The sequence below is a fragment of the Artibeus jamaicensis genome, unplaced genomic scaffold (genome assembly GCF_021234435.1).
Source record: "Artibeus jamaicensis isolate MK-2021 breed Jamaican fruit bat unplaced genomic scaffold, CSHL_Jam_final contig_851, whole genome shotgun sequence".
NCBI classification, from domain to species: domain Eukaryota; kingdom Metazoa; phylum Chordata; class Mammalia; order Chiroptera; family Phyllostomidae; genus Artibeus; species Artibeus jamaicensis.
Window position 1 is genome coordinate 760,557 of NW_026521986.1, and position 25,497 is coordinate 786,053.

Sequence of the window (25,497 nt, forward strand, 5' to 3'; positions counted from 1 at the left end):
CAGTGGTTGGTCAATGCACTGCAGAGTTGACTTAACACACCTTGCTTGGCACAGATATAAGTGAGCTGTAAGGAATCAGGACTTCTTGGAGAAATGACTGATTCCAGTAAACAGTATAATACTGCAAGAGAATTATTTTTTAAATTATAATAAAATTAAATAATTTTAATTTAAAATTATTTTTTCACTCTCAGATGTTTTTCCTTTTAAAAAAGTTTTATTTTTTAATTACAGTTTGCATTTAATATTATTTTTTATTAGTTTCAGATGTACAATGTAGTGGGGAGTCATATACTTTACAAAGCAGCCCCCCTATATTTCAAGTATCCGCCTGGCACTGTACGTAGTTCTTACAGTATTACTGACCAGATTCCCTATGCTGTCCTTTACATCCCCGGTGCTGTTTCGTGACTAGCAATCTGTACTTCTCAGTCCCTTCCTGTTTTTCACTCCCCTCAATAGTGACATCCCTTACATGCTCTGAAGTCTGCCTTGTCGAACAGTAATGTGGACACTCCCGCTTGCTTTTGATTAGTGGTGGCATTCTGTGTCGTGTTCGTCTTTTTACTTCGAACTTTTTTATGTCATTATAGTTAAAGTTTGTTTCTTGTAGATAACGGATTTGGTTCTTGCTCATTTATTCAGTCTAACCATCTTTGTGGGTTAAATTTGTGAGCTTGGTATTTGGATCTAGTTTTTCTTCTTCTCTTTCGTGTGCCATTTTCCTCTTTTTCTGACTTTTTTTTTTGCATTGAATAATTGTTATGATTTGATTTTACCTTCCCTTTGGCTTATTAGCTATTCCTCTTTTATTTATTTTTGTGTGTGTGTGGTTGCTGTTGGGTCTATAGTACATTACTTAAGCATATCACAATCTACCTTCAGGTAACACTAAGTGAGCCCATGACTTACAATTGCACATTTGTCTTTGTGCACTGGTGTATTTATTCTCACTGCATAAAGTCTAAGAAGTGGTTTGCAAAAGCTGTTGATTTTTAAAATGTATCTCTTTCATCCAGATACTTATTTAATTCCATTTTGAACTCTAAAAGTTTTTCAGTTGATTTGTTGGGTGGTCTTGTCTGGTCATCACATCGTCTGTGAATCATCGTGAATTTGTCTTCCCAGTTCCATAGTTAGGTACTGCTGGCTTTTGTTGCATGTCTCATTGAACAAATCAGACTTCTAGAACCACAAAAAATATCTCACTTTATTTCTAATTCTAACAGGAATACTACTGCTGGTTAACGAACACATATCAGCAGTTACTGTGTGTCAGGCACTGTTCTTTTTTTCTTTAAGATTTTATTTATTTATCTTTAGAGGGGAAGGGAAGGAGAGAGGGAGAGAAACATCAATGTATGGTTCATGCATCCCCTGCTGGGAACTGGCCTGCGGGGAACCGGCCTGCAACCCTGGTATGTGCCCTGACTGGGATGTCAGGCACTGTTCTCAGTGCTCCGCCTGTATGATCTACTTTCACCGTCACAACACTGTAAGGTCATTGTCTCCAATTCACAGCGAGGAGACTGGCCAGAGAGGTTCAGTAACTGACCTAAGAGGAGAAGCAGAGAGCTGGGATGTGAACTCTGGCTCTAGAGCCTGTTGATCTTTATCTCCCAACTGGTGTGCTGGTGTTTAACATCCAGCTCTCTGAAGATGAGCTCTGGTTTGTCACATTTGCCAGTTTTCATGGTGTAAATACTCCACCGTGGCTGACGTGGCATCACTGAGCATGGACGGGTTCAGGGACAGCGCCTCATAATTCCTCTTGGAAGCTGGAACTCTTGCCAGTTCCTGTGCACCACAGCCTTCAGTGTTAACGCCATTAGGTAAGCAGGTGGTGGTGTTTAAGATAATTAGTTATTGCAATTCTTTGGTTTTAAGAAATCAGCTGGAGCTGGCCCAAGCAGAAAGTGGAATTTACTATAAGAATATAGTCTCAGAATAGGGGGCAGGGGGTCCTTGCGAGGGTGGTGGGCAGCAGATGAGGAGCAGATACACTGGGGTCCTCACTGGGTGCCTGGTCTCTAAGTTTCTCTTTACTACAGGTCAGCGTTCTGGCATCTCTGGCCCATAGGCAGAAAGCCACTGCCCATCACTCCTGAATGCTCTTTCTCACCGAGGTTCCTGCCACCAGCAGAGACTGATGTCTTCTCTGACTGGCTCTATTAGGCCAAGAGTCAGGTCCAGGTCAGTCGGCTGTGGCCATGCAACTTCAGTGGGTCCGTTTGGCACTGTTCGTGATCTATCGGAGATGTCAGCCTGTGGTAGGACCAGCCCCTCCTGTCTCTGAAGTTCTGTCACACTGAAAACCTACCTTTGTACTGTGGTTCCCTGGGCTCCTCACCATTTGGGTCCTGATGACTTTTCTGACATATGTCCTCCCTGTCAATTTTTTATTTACTCACTTTGGCATCCTGGCCTTCCCATTGGCCTTTGAATATTACAAGCTCCTCTCACCTCAGGGCCTTTGTACATGCTCTTCCAGTGTCCTTCCACTGGTCTTCTCATGGCTCACAGCCTCCCTTCAGTCAAGTCCCTCCCCCAGAGAGTTTTTTTCCTGCACATTCTTCCTGAAACCGTCTCTTACCTGCTCTATTTGTCTTCATTATGCTCATATTATCTGAAATTGTATCATGTATTCGACTGCCAGCTCACGTCTCTCCACTGGACTGTAACCAGTGGGTGCAGGGACTTTGTCTTGTTGATGGCTGTGTTTTCAGCCTGTTGTAGATACTCAAACTCTATCCTTTAAATGCATGCTTAAGTGAATGAATGAATGAGTTGCGGACATATTGTGAGGTATACACTCAAACATACACCTTAACTATTGACTTTATTTTCAAATGGGTTTTGCTATTGTGTCTGGAAAAAAATAGTATTTCTTTAAAAATGAGATGTAATTCAGATTTTTAATGGTCTGACCCTCCCTAATCTAGTCCTTAATGTACTTCCTCCCCGGCCCTGCCTGCAGTATTCTAAATAAGTGAGGTTTTACAATGATATGTGGAAATGGGCTTTTGTTGTTCATCTGATGCAGGAAATAATTGACATTAATTATGATTTGATGATCTGTATGTTTTCCTGGTAAGAGAGGGAGTGGCCTGAAGAGCTGGTGTTCTGTTTTCTGCTTTTAAAGATTTCGTGCAAGCAGAAAACATTATCCATTTGTTCATAAAACTCTCTCATGGATGACTGCTGCACGAGTCATCTTTCGTTAAACCCAGGTAAAGTGACTCAGAATTATCATCAAGATAGGTAGATGAGGAAAAAACGGTTCCCTGCCTGAAAAAAATTGAGAAAGGCATGTTTCCAAAAGTATGCCAAAAAAAAAAAGAATTTACCTTTCTTATGAAAAATGCAGAGCAAGAAGGAAAATATTATATTCACAGGAGAAAGCACACATTTGGCCATTGACAAGCCTGTTTTCTTTCTAAAGGTAAGGAGATATTCAGCTGAAGAAAATTGACAACTTTGCCTCCAGGCTGAATTTTATAGTTTTTTACTATCATGATTGATTTTCCTTTGCAGCTGACACACTCTGATAGGGTTTCAAGAAATATTGTGAACTGTGGCATTCTCATTGGCATGCACACAGGTCTAGCTCTTGTGTCCCAAGGCAATGTCTAATTCATGCCCTCCATTTAGATGTATCTATTCAAGAGCTTTTGGGGAAAATGTTCTTTCTTTGCTGTATAATCAACCTTGTACATTTCAGACTCTTGGGCAATGATGGAAATGAGAATGAACAACTGCACAGCTGGAGGGAAGCAAGTGCCTCTCTAATTAACTGGTTAACACATAAATTAATGAATTCAACAAACACTTAATAACAAACTCTGCACCCGATGTTGCTCTAGGATGCAGGCACATCACCGGGAGGAGACGTGGTCCATGCCCTCACGTAGCTCACAGGCCAGTGAGCAGATCCTAGAAAGAGGCGTTGTCCAATTTCAGGTCACAGACCAGTGGGAGGAAGTCATGCTTAAGCTCAGCTATCTCTGGCACTGGGAGTTGACCACCCCACTTAATTTTAAGCCTTTCAGATAAGCCATAATATTCATTATGAATTGGTTGGGCTCTTCTCTTTTCTCAAGGATTTTACTTTTTCAAGAAGGGTGACTGGTCAAACCATTATGTATATCCTTGTAGGAAATATGCCTTTACCTGCCACAGAAAGAGGAAGAATACTTTTTGCAACGAACTGGGAGTAACTATGCCCAGGGATCATCTAATGACCTTTTGTCCTTGGAAGAAACATGTATGACTGTCTCCTGACACAGCAGTCCTTTTATGTTCTGAGTGACTGATCTGAATGCACGTAAGGTCAAATTAAGCAGGTGTTTCCCTCTCTATTTTTTTCTGGAGGGGAGGAGTTTTCTAAATAAGACTTAAAAGGATGTTTTTGTTTCGCTTTGTTTGAAAGTTTTACTAATATCTTAGAATTTTCTGGATGGCATAAAAGTATTTTTAAAGTATGCTTAAAGTAAACCCTAATTTTACACAAAAGAAGCTCTTAAAATTACCTAAAAACATCTAATTTAAAAAAATTTATTCATTCATTTTTAGAGGGAAGGGAGGGAGAGAGAGAGGGAGAGAAACATCAGTGTGTGGTTGCCTCTCACATGCCCCTCAATTGGGAACCTAGCCTGCAACCAAGCACATGCCCTGACTGGGAATCCAACCAGCAACCTTTCAGTTTGCAGGCTGGTATTCAGTCCACTGAACCACACCAGCCAGAAATAAAAAAATCTAACTTTTATAAATGAAGTAATTTTTGGACTGAACATTTTAAAAGTCCTTTTAGTTTTGAAGAGTTCTAAGATCTGCCTCATACTAGACATTACTCCACCTCTTTCCTGCAGCCACTCTGTTATGAGATGATAGAATTGCTAACTCACAAAAAATGACTTGAGCTTAGCCTCTAATGTAGCATTAGTATGACTTTTCTTTAAAAACTCATATCAAATCTACTCTTTCATCTCTTTGATTTATAAGATCTAATTTGCTTTTTTTCCCTTTTTCTTTTTTTTGTTTTTTTTGCTTTTAAAAAATATGGTGTGGGGGGCCCCAGCTGGTGTGGCTCAGTTCATTGAGGATGGGCCTGTAAACCAAAGGGTCAGTGGTTTGATTGCCAGTCAGGGCACATGCCTGGGTTGCAGGCCAGGTCCCCAGTAGAGGACACATGAGAGGCAACCACACATTGATGTTTCTCTCCTGCTCTTTCTCCTTCCCTTCCTCTCTCTCTAAAAATAAATAAATAAAATCTTTTAAAATATCTGGTGTGGGGGCAAATGTCAAAGGTAGACCCCAATGAACCCCACTTTGGAATTCACACCCTTTTTCATTGACTGTGATCTGACCAGTGAGTTGCTTCAACCAACAGAATGTGGTAGGGGTGATGCTGAGCCCATTCCATGATTACTCGCTTCTGCTTCCTCCTCTTGGAACATTGATTACTCCAAACATTTGCTGTTGGGAGCCCTGGGCTCCTGACTCACTCACTGCCTTGGGGAAACATGCGCAGAGACCTCTGAGACCATATGGAGAAGGAATGAAGCCCAGCTGTCTGAGTGTCCTGGTCGAACCCTAGCTGCTGGCTGACTTCAACTACATGAAAGATTCAAAGGAGAGTGCAGAAGAACCACCCAGCCGAGCCCCGCAACACACAGAAAAGTGAAACAATATATAGCTGTTGTTTAAGCCCCTAAGTTTTGCAGCAGTTAGCTATGCAGCATGATTAACAAAATACATCACACTTCTTAACCATAAGGCTCCAAATAAAAGGAAAGTGAGTTGGTTTCCTCAGAATAATTCATATACTAACTTGAAGAGTTTTTACAGGACAGTAAGTATTCAGTGCACTGAGTATCTTGGTTAGTGAAGAGCATTCTTATTCTAGATCATAAAACTCATCAAAAACAGAGATCCTCTCTGTCCTGGTCCTCACCAGGGCTTGTGGTTTCTTCTTGACAGTCCCCAGCTCCTCTGAGTCGGAGCCGGAACTGTCCCAGAGAAGCTGTTCCCGGGCCCCTTGTTCGTAGGGCCGTGTCTCCGTCTTGCCGATTTTCTGGGGACAGTCATCCCTCCTTGCTTGATGCTCTAAAAATTCCGCGTGCTGTGGATTTTCTACAAAAAGTTAAAAGTTTATTTAATTTATTATTTCCTGACAATATTGTATTTGTTTAAGTGCTGATGTTTTTATGAACACAGAATAATTCGTTTGCCATTTAAAAAATATGTATAAAGGATTCCAACTGGGAATGTATTATAGATGTTTTTCTTTTTATTTTGGTAAAAATTAAAATGATCTGGGAGTCACAAGAATAGTGTAACATGTACTTGTATACTCCAACCCACCAACAATATTTTATCACAATAATGATATATAGTGACTTGTATTGTAGTATGTACATAGAAACACACACAGACATATTGTTACTTTTCAGTAGAAACACTTGAGAATTAGATGCAGAGTCACTTCCCTGCTCCACATACATCACCGCAAACCTCCTAAGAACAAGGGCAGGAAGGAGAAAAGAAGAAAGAAGAAAAGGATAGGGGATTGTTCTTGAATTAGAAAAGACAGAGGCAAGAAAAATAAATGCAACGTATGATCCTGGATCTTAATAAGAAAGCACAAATGGGGAAACAAAAAGTAGCTATAAAGGGCGTTATGAGGACAACCACAGATATTTATATATGGACCATATATTAGAAAATAGTGTGTTTCAAAGTTAAAACTTTTAAGTGTGATAATTGTATTGTGGTTATCTTGGGAAGTTGCTCTTGTTCTTAGGAGGTAGCTTTAAAATGCTAAGTAAATAGTAGTACAGGTGTCCAGATAAGGCCGGAATTGGGAAGGTACCATTAAAGTAATGTATTTAGGGTGACAGTTCCTGTGAAGCATCTCGTTATTTTCACTATTACATATAAGTTCCATCTGTCTTCAGTTCTGTCTGTATTCCCATGCCTTTAATGACACATTTCATATGTGCTTTTACTCATATTTAGATTAATTTTTACACAAAACCTACATGGTGACATGCGTTGTATTTCCAGTTTACAGATGTGGAAACTGAGGTTTGTGAGAGGTTAAATAACTGGAGTTTACCTACAATCTGTTTATATACAGGGTAAACCCATGTAGACAAATATATAGCTAATATTTATAGAGAGGATACTGTGTCCCAGGCACTGTTTTAGGAACGAGAGGGGACCCCTGCTTCCATAGAGCTTACATTTAGTAGCTACACTGTTGGGGTTCCAATGAAAGGCTTTGGCTCCAAGTCCATGGCTTTTTCTACCCACTATATTCAATTCAAAGCTTCTGGAAAGGGCAGCAGCCTCATAAACATGCTAACACTCATAGAATTGTGAGCCTGAAAGAGTGATGTTCACTTTGTAAAAGTTATAAATTGTTTTGTATATACATACATATAATTTATTATATAAATATATGCAAAGCATGGGCAATTCATTTTAAAGAGGCAGCAAAAAACAAAGACTGGTTTTTGGTTTTGTATTTCACAAGAGACCTGAACTCTCACCCCATCATCCAAAAGAGGGGACAAGAATGGGCAAAAATAGCATTCAATAAGAGGAGATGGGTACAGAGGAATCTTAATGAGCTGAATCTGACTAGCAGAATGCTCATGTAAATCTATGATCTTGGCTACACTCCACTTTTAGGAGAAAGCAAAGTGACCAGCTTTTAGAATACAGGGAAATAAATTAAAAACTCTCTTTGGGAATAAATAAAAAGGAATCATTGCTTCAGCATACGACAACTGCAGTGGTGAAATCTCTAGACTTTGCAGAGGGCAGCTCTTGAAAGATAAAGTTGAAGAGTCCCAACCTCTATATTTGCAGACTTTCCCGAGGTGGTCCTGGACGGAGCTCCAAGTCCCTGGAGTCCTATGAGACTGTACGAGGGGGTGGGTGGAAGAGCGTGCTCGGGATCAGAGGGACCTGGCCTTGAATCTTGGCTCTGTCATGTGGGGGCTAATAGTAACTCCTCCCATATAGGTTGTGTGAGGATTGAATACAATAATGCATTTAAGGGCAGACCACAGTGCCTGGCTTATAGTAAGCACTCGATAAACCTTTGCCAGAGCAAAATGAAACAGCTCTAAAAAGCATGAGGGGAGCAGAGGAAACCCCCCTTCACCTGGTGTCACAGTCTCTCCTATGCCCCCCAATCTGAGGCATCTTCCAAAGGCTATATCCATGTTGGTTTTCTTGGCCTGATCCCAAGCGATGAGTATAAATGTCTAACTATTGCTGGGGCGCTTGTCTTGATTGTTTTGCCACTATTTTTTTAATTGTAAAAGTTGTTTCTTTACATGACTACACAGCATATTTCATTCTGGGACTTGGGTATAGGTTAAACAGATGCCTTCCATAGATTTTCAATTATTTATCTTTTTCTTGTTTAATGAGCTTATTGATTAGGCATCTCATTCCTCTGAGCAGGAGCAATATCTCTTTCAGCTGGCTATTTTGCTTCTTAGACGCCCAAGACCTCCAGACACATGGCCAGCATTTCGTTGGAGCTCTTGGTGGTCAGTCTGGCCGGGGGTCTGGCCCACAGATCAGGAGTGGGGACTGCGTGTGAGAGTGGCAGGAGATGAAGCTGGGAAGGGAGCTGAGACTTTGTCTTCAGGGTGATGGAGGCTCATTAAAGGATTTTTTTAAAAACAAGACAGTGAGTTGGTCAGACATGCATTTTGTAAGACTACTCCACTATGGGTGCATTACTTCTAGAACTTTATTGTGTATGAGAATCACTTTGGAATCTTGATAAAATGCAGGGCCTGACTCAGTAGGTCTGGGGGTGGGGCCTGAAATCCCACATTTCTTTCTCTCTTTTTTTAAATTTTATTTATTTATTTTTAGAGAGAGGGGAAGGAAGGGAGAAAGAGAGAAACATCAATGTGTGGTTGCCGCTCACATGGCCCCTACTGGGGGCCATGCCTGCACATGCCTGCAGACATGTGCCCTGACTGGGAATGAACTGGCGACCCTTTGCTTTGCAGCCCCAATCCACTGAGCTACACCAGGTAGGGCCCACATTTCTAATAAACTCTCAGGTGATGCAGACTCTGCTGGTCTGCGGACAGTACTTTGATTACCAAGTAGACCAGTGGTTCTTAAACTTCAGGGACATCAGAATCACTGGGGTGGAGGTGTTAAACCCAGATTTCTGGGCCCCACCCCTGCAGTTTCTGATTTGGTCACTCTGGCCAGGGCCCTAACAAGTTCCTAGGTGATGCTGGTGCCAGTGGTCTGGGGACCATGCTGAGAACCACTGGAGTGGAGGGCTGATGTGAAAGGGTGAGAACCTGAGTGAGGATCCCAGTCGGGAGGCTGTAGCCACAGCCCTGGTATGACACGGTGACCCAAGGGTGACATAGGGAATGGGAGAAAGAGGGCAGATTTCAGCACTGGGTGACATCAACAGGACTTTGTGACTGACCAACTGCAAGAGGAGGGAACAGAAGGGCTGGAGAGGCCCCAGGTCTCTGAGTGACACGGGGCATGGAGGCCTCCCTGAGACAGTGGACGCAGCAGGAGCAGGCTTGGGCTCTGTTTTAGACGTTCCAAGTGTGCTGGAAGGGGACACTGGGCCGGGGGCAACCTTGTCTGCATAGGGCGCCAGGTTGGCTGATACCAATTAGCCGTTTAATATTTTCTCCACATGCTTCATTCTCTCTCACCACAAGATGAGGCTCTTTTGCCTTTTTTCTCCTACAGATGGAGGAAGGATTGCCAATAGTGCATATAAAGTACAGTAAACTTCTAAATAGAAAGAAACGTCTTATTGCAGTGCTTAAACTTCTGTGTTTTCTTCTTGGCCCTCCAAAATTACATAATACACCCACTATATCCTGGGAGGTAAAATATCAGCAGGGACCCAAGGCTATTTGCTGGCCTTTCCCTCTGGCCCCCTAGAAGTATATCTGATGCTGTTTTAAACACCCAAATGAATATTTTATTTTACTGAAACAATTTACATGACTCACCTGCACTTGGGTTGAAGGTTTCATCGGGCAACAAGGTTAGAAAATCACCATCCTCATTTCTTGGGATGCCGTGAAGGAGTTTCTTGGCTTTATGTTCCCTCAGTCTCTCCTTATTAATCCTTGCCTCCCTGTGCAGACTTTTCTTCAACTCTGCTTGGGTCTGAAAATGATTTGTTATAGATGGTTAAAGTTCTTCCTCCCACTTCCACCCCCAGCTACTTTCAGCCACTCTGCAAGTTGGGTACTTATCTATAGACCTCCGTGGTCCCCTACTCAGAGCATGGTTCCCTTTTTCCTGTTAGAAGGCACAGAGACATTCTTTCTGCACGGGTTGGTTAGGAGAAGGGAGAGTATGCTCTCAGTCTCAAAAAGGGGAGGACGTCTATAAAAGCACTTCTCTGCAGGCTAGTTGATATACTCGCCATTGCAGCAGACAGTGGCTTTGGGCTTGTTCAGCAGAGTGAGAAACTTGGAATGCAAGAGTTAGAGGGGCACACCGTAGGGGGTTTGTTACAAGAATCTTTCTTGTAAGAGAATTCTGTGGTACTAGTTCTAGAGAGGCCTAGGCATCAAAGTGAAGATGAACTCGCCCCCTTTCCTTTTACTAAACCAAGGAAAATGATCTAACCCCATTTTCTACTCTAGCCAGAACGTCCTAGTCAAAAAGGAAAGACTGGAGACACAGACCCATCCTTGTGAGGACGAAAACAGAGGAAAGACTCGGTCAGTAGCAGAAGGGACCTGGCTGGCTCTTCCTAACTCTAGTAGTCGAATCTTTTGTACCCAATAAGTTAAGCAAAGCCTGGAGACGAACGCTTCACTAATTTGCGTGCAGGGCAGTAATCATGTGGAGTGTCTTTGGTGAATGTGACATTCTTCCACTCTCTTCACATATTTACCTCTTGTCTTTTACGGTTCATTTCCAGCATTTGCATCTTATGTAAATATTGTCTTTTCCCAGAAGTATACATTGGAATTTGCATCTTTTTTTCTAACTCCTGCCACAAAAGACGACACATTTGTTAGTATGAAGTCATTAGTTACTGATTCTGCCATCAACAACTTGAAATCCTTTTGGGGACAGAATGAGATCAACCCTCAATCATAATTCACAGAGATCTCTGGTGACATCACAGGCGGGCCATTGCAGTCCCCGATAAGTTCGTTGTGTGGCCATCAGCGAATGAAGTGGACATGTGCAGTGTGCGTGTTGTAGTTGTTAAGGTTCCTGGAGAGTCTTACAGACCTTGAACGGACATATCTTTTCACATCACATTTTAACATGTTATCACTTCCCCTGGGAATAGATGCCTATTACTTGCTTCCCAGAAATGTGTTCTGGTTCAGTGAGACCTGCCTCTCTCTCCCCATCTTTTCTACTACTGACTGATTGTCTGGCTGTGAACTTAGAGGGGAGCCACTGAGTGGTTAAGTGGGACCTATTTTTGTAGAGTGTTCCCCCACGTACCAATCTAAGCTCTGGTTATAGTGCAGCTCAGGAAGGACTTGAGGTTGATTATTTGTGACTTTGGTGCTCTTCCCCTGGTGAATCATAAGCTGCAGTGAGACCGTGCAGACAGGCAGCTATACAGGGGAACCGTGGGGTGCATGCATTCACCACCAAATGTGTCCGGTGACATTTCACGTTGCCCTGGGGACAGTGACTGTGTTCGCTGCTGTGAGCCTCAGAGAGGGCCCCTCTCCCCAGGTGCTGCCAGCATCACAGACACGGCCTGGAGGATCCAAAGTGCCTGGACACCTTCCACCAGGTGAGGCGGTGCACTGCAGCATCTCGCTGGCTCCAAAGTGAGTCAGGAGTGGCAAGTGTTGTGAATCTGCTCCCACCTCGAATTGTGCATTTTTACATGAGGGGAGTTTCCTCAGTAGAGGTGACATTTATAAAAGGGGAGAGCTCTACAGAAGGCCTTTTCCCGATTACTTTTTGGTGCATTTGTGGAAAACAGGTCAGGAACAACTCACAGATAGGATTTATCCTGAAAACTGAGAACAGAAAGAAAGATTCAGTCCGAGAGGAAGAAGTGAAAGAGAAGAGTTATGTTGGACTTTTCCACACATTTGAACACTTCTAGAATCACCAATTTCCAAGAGAAAGTCCTCTGTCTCATCTACATCTCCTCGTTTCACCTGGAAACAGGAAAGGGCCACAGGTTCCCCTGAGAGGCAGGAGCTGGTCCCAGATGGAAGCAGGCCCAGGAGAATAGCTTTGGAAAGTACGGATAGCTTTGGAAAGTTCTAAGCCTGAATGGCACATTAGTTTGATTTGCTGTGAAGTCTTCTGGGCAGGGAGTACATGAGAGGGACAGCCCCCCCCCCCCCTCCAGTTCACCACTGTAGTTCACCTTTGCTTTGTGAGTCGTCCTGGCTTCTTGCTGGCTCAGGATCCTTTCAGAAGTAATTACTTGTGGCAGGCCAATGGGTTCAAGCTTCTAGAAGTCCAACATTTAGAGTATTCAGCATTCCTCGTGCCATGAGATGATGAAACATAAAAGCCATGCATTAAACTATCTTAACACTTTGCAAAAGCAGCGCTTGCTCCTGAGAGGACACTGAGAAGGCGATTTCAACAGGATTATAGTCACATCTGTGCAAAAGGCTTTTCAACCTCTCTGGGTTCTTTATTGTTCTAGGGCACTGTTGTCAGTGACTTACTGATCTAAATATTGGTCGGAGAGTTAAAAGACTAAGAATCCTTTTCTATCAGCATTGAGGGACCACATCTGAAGTAATCAAACAACGAGGACTTTAGGGTATTAGAGATGAAAGGGGCACCAAGAAGTTACTTTATTTTATTCATCTCTTAACCACCCAGCTGAGCTCTTCTGTCCTATTTTTGAGGTCTCTGGAGAAGCTCCCTGAGCCTCCTCAGTAATAATCAGCAGTGCTTATGAAGCTGGTGCAAAATGAAAGTGCAGTGTGCTCACCAATTTTAGACATGACTGTTCCTAGCAAGGGCTTGGCTTTTATGGGGGAGGCAACATTGGAGTTTCCACGGGTCACTAAGACTGGGCAGCCATGGATGAACAGGTGGATCTGCCTCCGGCCCTATGTGCCTCCGATGACTTCTGGCTCCGGAAGCTAGAGCACTGGGCAGTGACTGAGGAAGCTCGGGACATAGAGGCTGCTCTGTTCACATTGACCTACAGTCAAGGACCTGGAGGGTCGCAGAGTTTATTTCTTCTCTCGGCGGGCACTTATCGCACAACGGCCACGGGCCAGGCGTGGGGGTACAGTGGTCCGGAAAAAAGGGCACGGTTCCCCACAGAGCTCACAGTCTATGGGGGGAGCAAACACACCTTTGCTCATGTGATTATGTGATTAAGAATTACATACTAATGAGTGCTTTAAAGAAAACGCCCACAGGGCAGGGCCATGACAACACACACCTGGAAGACGCCATCTCAGAAATGTGTGGGGGGGGGTGTGTTATGAGTTGAACTGTGTTCCTTCTCCCAAATTTATGTGTTGAAGTTCTAAGCCCCAGGAGCTCCGAATGTGACCTTACAGTGATCCCTCCTCACCTATTGTGGGAGTTATGTTCCAGAGACCCCCGTGATAGGTGAAAATCCGCAAAGTAGCGGCGTTATATTTATTTTATCATTTATATATATTTTAAGGCTTTATAAACCCTCCCCACTCTCTTATTAACCTTTCTCACACTCTTATAAACACTTCATATGCTCTTAAACACTTTCTACACTCTTAAATCTATGTAATTTTAACAACATGTAAAATTTTATATGGGTACTCACCAGTGAAGTATACAGTCATTCCTCACTATATCGCAGTTCACTTATTGCGGCTTCGCTGTATTGTGGGCTTAAAAAACCCCGAGTTACAATGAAGCCACAATAAGTAAACTCGATATAGTGAGGGATGACTGTATTGAGGAATAGGGTCCTTGCGGATACAAATAGTTAAGGTGAGGTTGTCCTGGAGTAGTCTGGGTCCTTAATTTAATATGTCAGTGTCCTCATAAGAAGAGGAATTTGGACAGACACACACGCAGGAGAATACCACGTGAAGATGAAGGCAGACATCAGGGTGATGCTTCACAAGACAAGGAAAGCCAAAGGCTGCCAGCAAGTCCCCAGGACCTAAGAGGAGGCATGGGACAGGTCCTTCCTCATAGCCCTCAGAAGAAACCGTCCCTGCCAACACCTTGGCATCAGACTTCTAGCTTCCAGAACTGTGAGACAATGCATTTCCGTTATTTGAAGCCACATGATTTGCTATACTTTATGAGTGTAGCCCTAGAAAATGAATACAATGAGAAGACAGGTGAGGAAACCAGCCACAGAAATTTCTGAGGAAGCAATCTTTCAGCAGAAGTTAGCAGGTTGGCAGTTTTAAGGAAGAGAGAATGGCCCCGAGGTAGGAGGGTGCGTGAGCTGTTCAAGGAACTGCAGGAAGTCAGTTGGCTGCAGCTGGAGAGTAAGAGCAGCTCAGAGGAGGCTGGAGTCGGAGGCTGGAGTCGGAGGCTGGGGCCAGCTCATGCCCCGCCTGATGAGGGAGTGAGTATCAGATGTTAGTTTTCTTAAGACCATGGGCAGCCATTGGCATGTGCTCAGCAAAGTAGTGACGTGATTACATTTGCTTTCAGCAAACAATCACTGTGGCTGCAGTGTGGTAACTAAACTAAACTAACAAGAGCAGTCGGGAGGACAAAGATGACTGGCTGAGATTCATGGAAGGATGTAGGTGGGCTCCACAAACATTTAACACCAGCCAAACAGGATTCATGATGGTTGGTAAGGTGGAGTGAAGCCTTACAGATGACATTCAAGTATAAGGGACAGATAGTGTTACCCATCCCTGAGACAGGGAACTCTAGAGGAGGACCAGGTTTGGGTGGAACACAGCAGGGAGAAGCCAATTCGATTCAGAGCAGGTTGCGTTTGGGAAGCCTTTGAGACGGCCGCGTGGGTGCTGAGTAGGTGCACAGAGAGACAGGAACGGCACTCGGAGGACGGGTCTGTGCAGAAGATGCATGTGTGGGGATTGTTCCTGGGTAGAGAAAACCTGAAACCACAGTCATGGGCAAGGTCAGGAGTGAGAAGAGCAGAGCCAATAAGCCCAACACTGAGGGGCCATTGAACAGGGACAAAATGGCCAAGGACACTGAGAAGTGATGGCTCAGGAAGCAGGAGGAAACCAGGACACCACGCTGCTGCAGCAAACGTGTGAGCAAAAATCCCTCAGTCCAACACGAGAAGCAACTGAGAATACATGCATTTTACAATCTTTTTCACTGCAGTCAGGTTTGTTGTGTTATCAAGGGGTAGTCCTGGAAGTCAGTGTGGCTTTCAAGGGTGAAAAAAGAGAGAGGGAGGCTGCTGAGCATCCAGCACTCACAGTGGGGAGCATGACATTCCTGTCCCCCTCTCCCCCACTACCTATGGAACAGTTTCCTGGACCCTTGGCTTGGCCTGAACCGTTCTCAGGAAGGCAGCCAGCATTTCTTCCTGCTAGTGCAGTCTAACATGAGAAAGTGTTGTTGTTTGCTTGTTTATTTGTTTTTTTTATCATAATGACTTATCAAGGAGGTAACGAGAGGTGACCAATACTACTTAGAGAGGTTTGTCTGAGGCTCTCTTCTCTGCAGAACATTAAGGTACAGAGCAAATGGGACCTGGTACATAGGAAGAAGCAGCTGGTCCTGAGGGGGATGGAGTAGAAAAGGAAGGAGAAGGGGGACCAAGAGCAAAGGAATATCCAGGCACGAACAGAATGGAGAATCAATAATGACCAAGGAGAAATTTGAGGTTGAAGAAAGAACAAGGAAGTATTTATACTGTCCCCTGGCTTGGTTCATGATTCGGTTCTTTCTGGTGATTAGGCCCATATGCCTGAGAGGCCACTGCTGTCCGTCATGCCCAGGTCACAGTACGTTGTCTTATTCGATTATCATGGGAGCCCTATTAATGATTATAATGATTCCCCATGTCAGAGAGGTTAATAACGCGTCCAAAGATGAATAGCTAGTAAGTGGCAACTCAGGATTGAAGCTCAGGTCTGTCCAGTCCTGAATTTCATGCTTTTTTCTTTACTTTTTCCTGTACCTGGTTTTATCATTAGAAACTCTGGAATTAAGAAAATCCTGTGCCATTCATTGGGGATTGAGATTCAATAGGTCTGGGCTATGTCCTGGCAAAAAAACCAAAACCCTCATATATATATATATATAGTATATACACTTGTATGTATAGTTAATTAATATGCTTTATTTTTAAAGCATATTTGGGTTCACAGAAAAAGTAAGCAGCAAGTATAGAGTTCTCATATACCTTCTGCACCTAAATCTATCATCAGCACCCCTCACCAGAGTGTGCATTTATTACACTTGATAAACCAACACTCACACATCAGCAGCATCAGCAGCAGCATCCAAAGTCTTTAGTTTACATTGGGGTTCACTCTCAGTGTTGCCCATTCCAATGAGTTTGGACAAATGTATAATGACATGTATTTACCATTGTAGTATCATATAGAGTGGTTATATTACCCCCCAAATCCTCTGTGCTCTGACTACTTATTCGTCCCTCTTTCCCTCTTTACTCCTGGCAACCTCTAATACTTCTATTGCTGTCTCTATAGTTTTACATTTTCCAGAATGTCACAGAGCTGGAATCAAATAGTATGTAGTCTTTTCAGATTGGTTTCCTTCACTTAGTTTTTGCCATGCCTTTTCATGCTCAAGAGCTTGTTTCCTTTTAATGCTCAATAATATTTCATTGTCTGGATATATCACAATTTATTTCTCCTTTCACCTACTGAAGGACATCTTGATTGCTTCCAAGTTTTGGAAATTATGAGTAAAGCTGCTATAAACATCCATGTGCAGATTTTTATATGAATATGAGATTGTAGTTCATTTGGGTAAATGTCAAGGAGTGTGATTGCCAGATTATACGCTAAGAGTATGATTACTTTTGTAAAAAATCTTCCCACGTGGCTGTACCATTTTTGCATACCACTAGCAATGGATGGGTTCCCAGTTCTCCACATGCTCATCGGCATTTGGTGGTGTTAGTGTTGCGGACTTTGGCCATTCCAATATATATATGCAGTAGCATTTCACTGATGTTCTAATTTGCAATTTTCCAATGACATATGATGTTGAATACCTTCTTACATGCTTAATTGCCAGTATATCTTCTCTTATATTCTCATTTTCTTGATACCATCTTTCATAAAACATAAGTTCTTAATTTTAATAAAGTCCAGTTTATCAATTGTTTCTTTGGAATATATATTTTTCAAAACTCTCCAGTGAATTCTGATCATTTCCTAGGTGGGGTCCACTGGCCTCCACACTGTTTGAACTGAATGGAGGAGCCACGTCCAAATCGACCAGAGTGCATTTGTTTGTGGAGCATTAGTGAAAAACTGAGTCTGAAGAAGCCAGCTATGTCAATATTTTCAGCTATTTAAAAAATAACCTATCTATAAGCCAGGCTTTCCTGGGAAAGTATGAGTATATATTTTTCTCTTTTCAGCCTCATTTTATCTGAATCCTCAGCTCTGGTAAGGGTCAAGTAGTAGGTGACTTGAAGTCCTATCCAGACAATTCCTTCCTGGCCTTTGAAAAGAGCTGGAGGCCCACACTATTTCTCCATGAAGGACACTAGGTGGCAGCAGCTAACACTGCAAATAGGATCTCTAGGTTGGCCCCAGAAGCACTGCAGACAAAAATTTCGGAAAATCGGCCTCTCTAAACAAATAGTCAAAGGAAATTGCCTTGGAATTCTGGCTTCATGTTATGTTCTTTCTCCCTGCCTGGAAAACAAGATGCCTCACTTCATCATCTCCAGAAAGAATACAATGGAAGGAATTGGTGGGATGATAGCTGTTTTCGTTTCACTACTTAGAAATAAAAATGATTATTTGTCTATAGATTTCTAGATTGTTTGGCTTCTCGAATAAAACAAATTGTCAGGATGACCAACTGAAGTGTCACAGAGGAGACTGAAGAAAGAAGATTACATCCAGCCGAGATCTTTGAACCTGGTGACAAACACCAACCTGAGACAGTGGCTTCTATTTACTAGCAGGACAACAGAGGTGGGCAGGAGCACCTGGAAGAAAGTCTAAAATGCATTTGGCATCTGACTTAAGACAGTGTCCTCCCAGGTTCTGGGAGAAAAAGTAAAGATGTCCAGAGCAGCCTTGGAGCAAGAAATCGTAACACCAAGGAGGAATTTCTGGTCGAGGCATTGCAGTGAGTTCGTATCTTAGTAACATTGTTCCCTCCAAACATATAGCAATGAAAAATAAAACATGAACCCCCAAAAATATGGTCAGGCTTTAGATATAAGATATGTATCTCCATGGATCAGAAAACTCAGGGGAAGTTGATCTACAAAACATTTAGGCTCCTGATGGCTGTGCATTGCTTCTGTCAGTTAAACGGTAGGTAAAAGTTCTCCATACAGGATGGGAGACTAGAGCCAGGCTCAGTGTCAGCTCAGGGGTCGAGTTGTTCTTTACCTCTTTCCCTGCTTAAAAAGAGCTGCATCAACATGTAAGCTGGCAGATTTGTTGAAAAGTTGAATATGAATAAGCTAAGGCCTTATAAAGATAGAGTTGAAAGCTTAAATAAATGGATAATTTTTGGGAAAAATATAAGTTAGCAAGATTAAATGGGGAAGAAATCAGATACCTAAATCATCTAAGAAGTATAACACAAATTTCTCAACTCCCCCAAAATTCAGGTGGCCAAAGATGGTTTCACAGGCCCGTTTTACCAGACTTTTATGGAAAAAATAACTATGCTTATCAAATGTTTCAGAGAATAGAAAAGAAGAAAAGGTAATGAACTAATTTTAAAGATTTTATTTATTTTTAAAGAGAGGGGAAGGGAGGGATGAAACATGGATTGGTTGCCTCTCACAAGCCCCCAACTTGGGCCCTGGTCTGCAACCCAAACATGAGCCCTGACCAACAATGAACCAGCTACTTTGCACTTTGCCAGATGATGGCCAACCCACTGGGCCACAGCAGTCAGGGCTCAAATTTTCTAAACCTAGTATAATTTTGAGAGCAAAGCTGGAAAAAGAAGTATAGGGAAGTTAGCCCTGGCTGGTGTGGCTCAGTGGGTTGAGTGCTGGCCTGAGAATCAAGAGGTCACTGGTTGGATCCCCAGTCAGGGCACATACCTGGGTCGGGGGCCAGGACACCAGTTGGGGGCATACAAGAGGCAGCTGATCAATGTTTCTCTCCCTCTCTTTCTCTTTCCCTTTTCCTCTCTCTAAAAATAAATTAAAAATTTAAAAATAGGGAAATTATAGAACAGCTTTACTAATGAAAATTGATGCAAAAACCCTAAGCATATTTTATATATATTTTATTGATTATGCCATTACAGTTGTTCCATTTCCCCCCTTCATTCCCCTCCACCCTGCACACTCCCTCCCCCACCATTCCCCCCCCTTTAGTTTATGACCATGTGTCTCAAGTTCTTTAGATTCTATATTTCCCATACTATTCTTGCCCTCCCCCTATCTATTTTCTACCTACCATCTATGCTACTTATTTTCTGTACCTTCTCCCCCCTTCTCCTCCTCCCACTCCCCTGTTGCTAACCCTTCATGTGATCTTCATTTCTATGGTTCGATCCTGATCTAGATGTCCTCTTAGTTTGCTTTTGTTTTAGGTGTGGTTGTTAATAACTGTGAGTTTGCAGTCCTTTAACTATTCATCTTTTTTATCTTCTTTTTCTTAGATAAGTCTCTTTAACATTTTATATAATAATGGCTTGGTGATGATGAATTCCTTGAATTTGATCTTATCTGAGAAGCACTTTATCTGCCCTTCCATTCTACATGAAAGCTTTGCTGGATAGATCAATCTTAGATGTACGTCTTTGGATTTCATGACTTGGAATACTTCTTTCCAGCCCCTTCTTGCCTGTAAGGTCTCTTTTGAGAAATCTGCTGACAGTCTGATGGGAACTCCTTTGTAGGTGACTGTCCCCTTATCTCCTGCTGCTTCTAGGATTCTCTCTTTCATTTTAATCTTGGCTAATGTAATGATGATGTGCCTTGGTGTGTTCCTTCTTGGATCCAACTTCTTTGGGACTCTCTGAGCTTCCTGGATTTCCTGGAAGTGTATTTCCTTTGCCAGATTGGAGAAGTTCTCCTTTATTATTTGTTTAAATAAGTTTTCCACTCATGGCTGTTCCTCTTCCCCTTCTGGTACCCCTATAATGCGGATGTTGGAACATTTAAAGATGACCTGAAGGTTTGTAAGCCTCTCCTCATTTTTTTGAATTCTTGTTTCTTCATCCTTTTTTGTTTGGTCATTCTTTTCCTCCTTCTGGTCTACTCCCTTGATTTGAGTCCCAGCTTCCTTTCCATCACTATTGGTTTCCTGTGCATTTCCCTTCATTTCAATTAGTTTAGCCTTCATATGTTCCTCTAATTTGTGACTAAAATCAACCAGTTCTGTGAGCATCCTGATCACCAGTGTTTTGAACTGTGCATCTGAAAGTTTAGCTATTTCTTCATCGCTTTATTGGCTCTGGGGCTCTGAGTTGTTCTTGAGCCATGTTTTGATCTGTTTGTGCCTGTTACATATGAGGAGTGGAGCCTCAGGTGTTCACCAGGGTGGGGCCACCCAGGTTGCTGGTTTGTGATGCTGTATGTGGGGGCAGGGTCAGAGAGGGACAATAGCGGTTCCCTCTGCCACTTCGGGCTGCTGAGGCCTGCGTGGTCCGTCTCACTGCTCGCTCCTTCACCAGTTTATCGGTTTGGCTGAAGGGTTTGGTGTTGTCAGACTTCCGTATAGTTCAATTTTCTGTGGTTTGGCTGCATTTTTGTTGCTAAAACTTTGTTGTTTTAAAACTTGGTTGTGCGAGAAGACACTTTAATAGATTATTTAATAGATGGAGTAAAAAATCAATAAAATTTAATACTCAGCCAGGAAAAAACCTCTGAGCACACTAGGAATAAAGAAAACAATAATTTAGAAAGTGGCGTTCTGCCAGTTATCTTCTACTTGTTTCTCCAAATTGGTTCAGCTCATTTCTCTACCCTTTTCTCTGCTTGTGAGGACTAAGCAGTTTCTCCTGCCTTATGGCTTTCCACTGGGTTCAGCCACTCAGGAGCCCTGTTAGGGGATCTGAGAGAGGAGAGTGAGATCAGGATATTTCTTCCTCTGGCTCCTGCCCTGGTTGGTCATGCTGCTTGTTTGTGCCCCTCTCAAAGCAGCTTCCTCTACCTGACTCTCCCAGTCCAAGTTCCAGAAGTCTGGCCCTTTCCTCGTCCTTTTGCCTAGAGATAGTTACTCCTCAGCTGACACTGGCAGGTATTGCACTATCTTCTGTGATTTTCCTAACCCAAACCTGTATGAAGTTAGTTGTAAAGAAAACTGCCTTGAATTATGCTGAGTGTTCTCTTTTAAGTCTCTGACAGCATCTATCCAAATCCTATCACAACTATAGTTTGTTTTAGGACCAGTGCCATTGACATCACAGATGTGACAAGGATGCTCATTATCACTACTTGAGTTCAACATTGCAAGGGACATTCTTTCCATGCAAAAGTCAAGAAAACTAGTCCAAGGAATAAGGGAAGAAAGAAAAAATATTCTTATTTATAAGAGATATTGTCTACATAGAAAGTCAAGAAGAATCTGTAGACAAATAGAATTTCTAAGGTTTTTCAATAAAGTTGAAAATTCATTGTACAAATATCATCAGTTTTCTTGTTCACCAATAAATAATCACTTACAAGTCATTTATAACAGGAGGGGAAAACCCTACAGAATATATTGATGTCCATTTGTAAGTGTTAATGTGGCTAGGCCAGTCTCCAGTTATTTCAACACTCATCTAGGGGTTGCTGTGAAATTCTTTGGTAACTGTGGTTAAAGTCCATACTCCATTGACTTTAAGTAAGGAAGATTATTTTAAATAATCTGGGTGAGCCTGATTCAATTGGTTGAAAGGCCTGCAGAGCAGAGTTGAGGCTCCATGAAGAAGAGGAAATGCTACTTGTGGAGTGGCTTCAGCTCAGGCCCTGCTGCCCCAGCTGCCCTTCCTGATGGCCTGCCTTGTGGATTTCAGACTTGCTTTGCCAGCCTTCACAGTCATCGGAGCTTACTTCCTGCACTAAGTCTCTTAATATATAGCTCCGTCTGCTCATTCTGTCTCTTTCGTTGAACCCTGATTGATAAAGGTCCTGATAAATAAACATTAAAAAATTACACAAGACCCCTGTGGAAAAATGATGAAATATTATTGAAAGATCTGAAAGGCAATATAAGTCAATGGGGATGTCTGCCATGTTCATGATTTAGAAGACTCAGTATTGTAAATTTGGTTAATTTTCCTCAAGTTCCCCCATCGATGCATTCCAATCAGAAGAATGACTGAAGACAGAGTTTTTTGTGGCACTTGCCAAGAAGTTCCAAACTTTATATGAAAGGACTATGAATAGCAAAGGCAATTCTGAAGAAGAACAAAGTGAGGAGACTTTCCACACTGGATATTAAAATTCAGTTTAAAGTTACACAGTTAAGACAGCGTAGAATTCTTGTGGAGACACCGAGCAACCAAGGCAACAGAAGACAAGAGTCCAGAAACAGACTCATGAAGCTCTGGAAATTGTGCATTTGACAGAAATAACATTTCAAATAAATGGTCAAAGAATGGCTGACTCCCTAAAGAGTACAGGGACAACAGATTAAGCAAATGGACAGAAAGTAAAACTAGATTCCAACTTCACACCTGCACACAAATGAATTTCAGATCAATTAAGACCTAAACGTGAAAGTTAAATATTACATTTTTTAGAAATAAAGAATACTGTTATGAACTTGGAGAAGATAAAAATTAGTCAGAATACAAGAAACACACAACATAAAGATTAAGACTGAGACATCTGACATTAAAACAGGAATCTGTGTGTACACACGCACATCACACACATGTGCCACATGAGAAGGCAAACCGTGGGTGAAGAGATTTGCAACAGATATTACTAACAAAACACCAGGTTTAATATATGTAAAGAACTCTTACAAATCACAAAGAAAAAGATAATAGAAAATGGGCAAAGGACTAGAAAAAATAAAGGGCATAAGTTTGTGACAAATTATCTAATACTGAAAACAATCTAACAAAACCACCAGGGCAGAACCAGCTTCTTTATCTTTCATCAGCAGTCTTTATGCTCACCTTTCCCTCCTCTCTATTCAGTCATTCAACATGCATTCAACACATGCTTACCCATCACCTGTGATGTGCCATGTACTGTTGTAGACACTTGCATTCATTAGTGAAGACAACAGACAGAGATCCCTGCTTCTGTGAAGATTATATTCTTGCACTAGGGTTGGGGAGAGGGTGGGGAGGTATTGAAGAAAATACATGATGGAAATAACAGATAAGTACATTGCTTGCTATGTTCAATGAAAAGAAGTGTTCTACGGCGAGTGGGGGGAAATACTGAATGGTCAGTGCAATTGGGAGAGCCAGGGTGAGGGTTGCAATTGTCAGTGGGTTGTCAGGATAAGCCTTTCCAGAGAAGGTGAAGTTTGAGAAAATATTTGGAGATGAGGGAGTCATCCAAGATCACCTGAGGAAACATCATGTAGTGCGGTGGTTGGGGAAAACATCTCCTCCTTAGGCTGGACCTGAGATGGCTGACTGAGAAGGTGAATTGGGCCAGAAGGGACAGTGATGGTCAACTCTTCAACTGGGATAGGCATATTTGCATCAGAGTTCCCTGGAGGGGGCTCTCAGATTTCAGCTGCTCCAAGCTAGAGAGAACCCTAGTTCATGACCTGCTCTTCACTTGAGGAGTAGATGGTCAGCAAGTACAGAATGCCAAATACACAGCTCAAGTTATTTAAGTGCAATTAGACTTGGTTTAATAATTTAAAATACTTTAACATTTTTCTCTGGCAGAGATTAGGCTATTCATTAGCATGTCATGGGAACCCAGCATTTATTATTCTCTCAAAAACCCATTTGCAATGGCAAATGTGCTGAGCCTCATTTGTAAAGATAATTAGAGTTGATATCCTTCAGATATCTGCCAAGTTCCCAGTGATTTCCCTCTTCTCAGGGAGCTGCTTTCAGAATCTAAAGTGGAAGGCTTTGCTACCCACGTTTCTACTGCATGAGCATATTCTCTGGTCACAGCTCATTGGGCCAAAATTAGAATCATGAGCATAGCTGAGCCAATAAGATTTCTTCTCCTAGAAATTTGGAATTGGAGCCAACAGAGCCAGGCCACTCTGTTTGACTAGAACTCTAAGATGCAAATTAATGGTTATATTTCACCATTGGTCTTGAAGAGCAGAGAAAGTTGATTTGCAGGGAGAGAGTAAAGCAAATGTATGAAGAAAAGCTTAGGGGAGACACATAGAGAGTTCTGCCTTTCAAGTTCCAGGGCACAGCCCTTCCCTCAAGTTCAGGGGCCTCCCAGCTCTTGGGCTCAACAAAACACTCCTCTATCCTTGTAATTCATCACATTGGTTGTTTTGGCTAGTCACTTGGGCTTCCAATACAGTGATGCTACAGGTCTGTAGTAGGAAGTGTGCTTTGATGTTCTCATTCATACCTCTGTTCATTGTCACAAAATTTTGTGGGGTACATATTAGGGTGTTAGTAAATGAATATATAAGACTGAATAAAACATACTCTTTGTGCTCATATAACTTGTTTGTCTTGATTCTTCTTTTTTAAGGTGGTTGGTTAGGTTGTGGGGGTATAGTCTTTGAAACACCAGAGTTCTTTTTGAGTTTGATGGACTGACTCTTTTAACTTATTTAGGGTTGGTAGATATAAAAAGTACTTTGTATACCATAGACAGCTACACATTTATTTTTCACTGGTTATAGTAATATCTTCTATGTGAGATATTCAACTTAGAGTCTCTGCAGTAACATATGTTAAACACACTCCTTTGAAAGGGTATATTTGATTTAGGAATAAGTCATAAGTTTTAAAACTGTTCAATTTATCTAGAGATATGCTTAAAAATTAAAATCACTTTATTTTCATTAAACAATATTTTGAGATTTCTGATATTTTTGGGAAAAGGTGCTTTTTGTGATCAAAGGATATATAGCTACAGCAATAATAATTGTGAGCTTCTGGAGAAAACAGGTAAAATAAAAACCAAAATAATGAAACAAAAATAATGCCTCGCAATGAACTCAGATACACCTGGGATTGGTCTAGTCATCTGGGTGAACTATGTAGCAGGTGGGATTTGGCTCCATTTTTTGAAATGTCAGTGGTAGATCCTGCTCACAAGAGAGGCCCCAGCCTTCCTTTTAGCTGGTGCTCATTTTCAAGGACCCACTCATATCTCTTTCCCCTTCTAGGATAAGAGTTCTTAGAATTTGCAGTTCTCTAGAGAAAATGCATTAAATATTTATTAAGGTGAGTGCATTTAAAATTCTTGCTCTGCTGCCTTGCAATCTAATGTCCTCAATT

The 25,497-nt window shown here is 42.1% G+C and overlaps 1 protein-coding gene across 2 annotated transcripts in view; it reads right to left on the minus strand.

Moving 5' to 3' along the window:
• Positions 1–25,497, minus strand: part of CCDC198 (coiled-coil domain containing 198) — a 35,565-nt gene that overhangs the window by 6,351 nt on the left and 3,717 nt on the right. The window contains exons 3-7 of one of the 2 annotated variants that reach the window (XM_053673379.1): positions 12,389–12,475; positions 10,928–11,026; positions 10,029–10,188; positions 5,954–6,132; positions 240–1,185 (exon numbers count right to left, since the gene is read on the minus strand). In XM_053673379.1, coding sequence (XP_053529354.1) covers positions 1,090–1,185; positions 5,954–6,132; positions 10,029–10,188; positions 10,928–11,026; positions 12,389–12,475 — 621 coding nt within the window. In that variant the 3' untranslated portion in view covers positions 240–1,089. Of the gene's footprint in view, positions 1–239; positions 1,186–5,953; positions 6,133–10,028; positions 10,189–10,927; positions 11,027–12,388; positions 12,476–25,497 lie in introns of those variants that run through there. The other variant, XM_053673378.1, reaches the window with a different exon arrangement.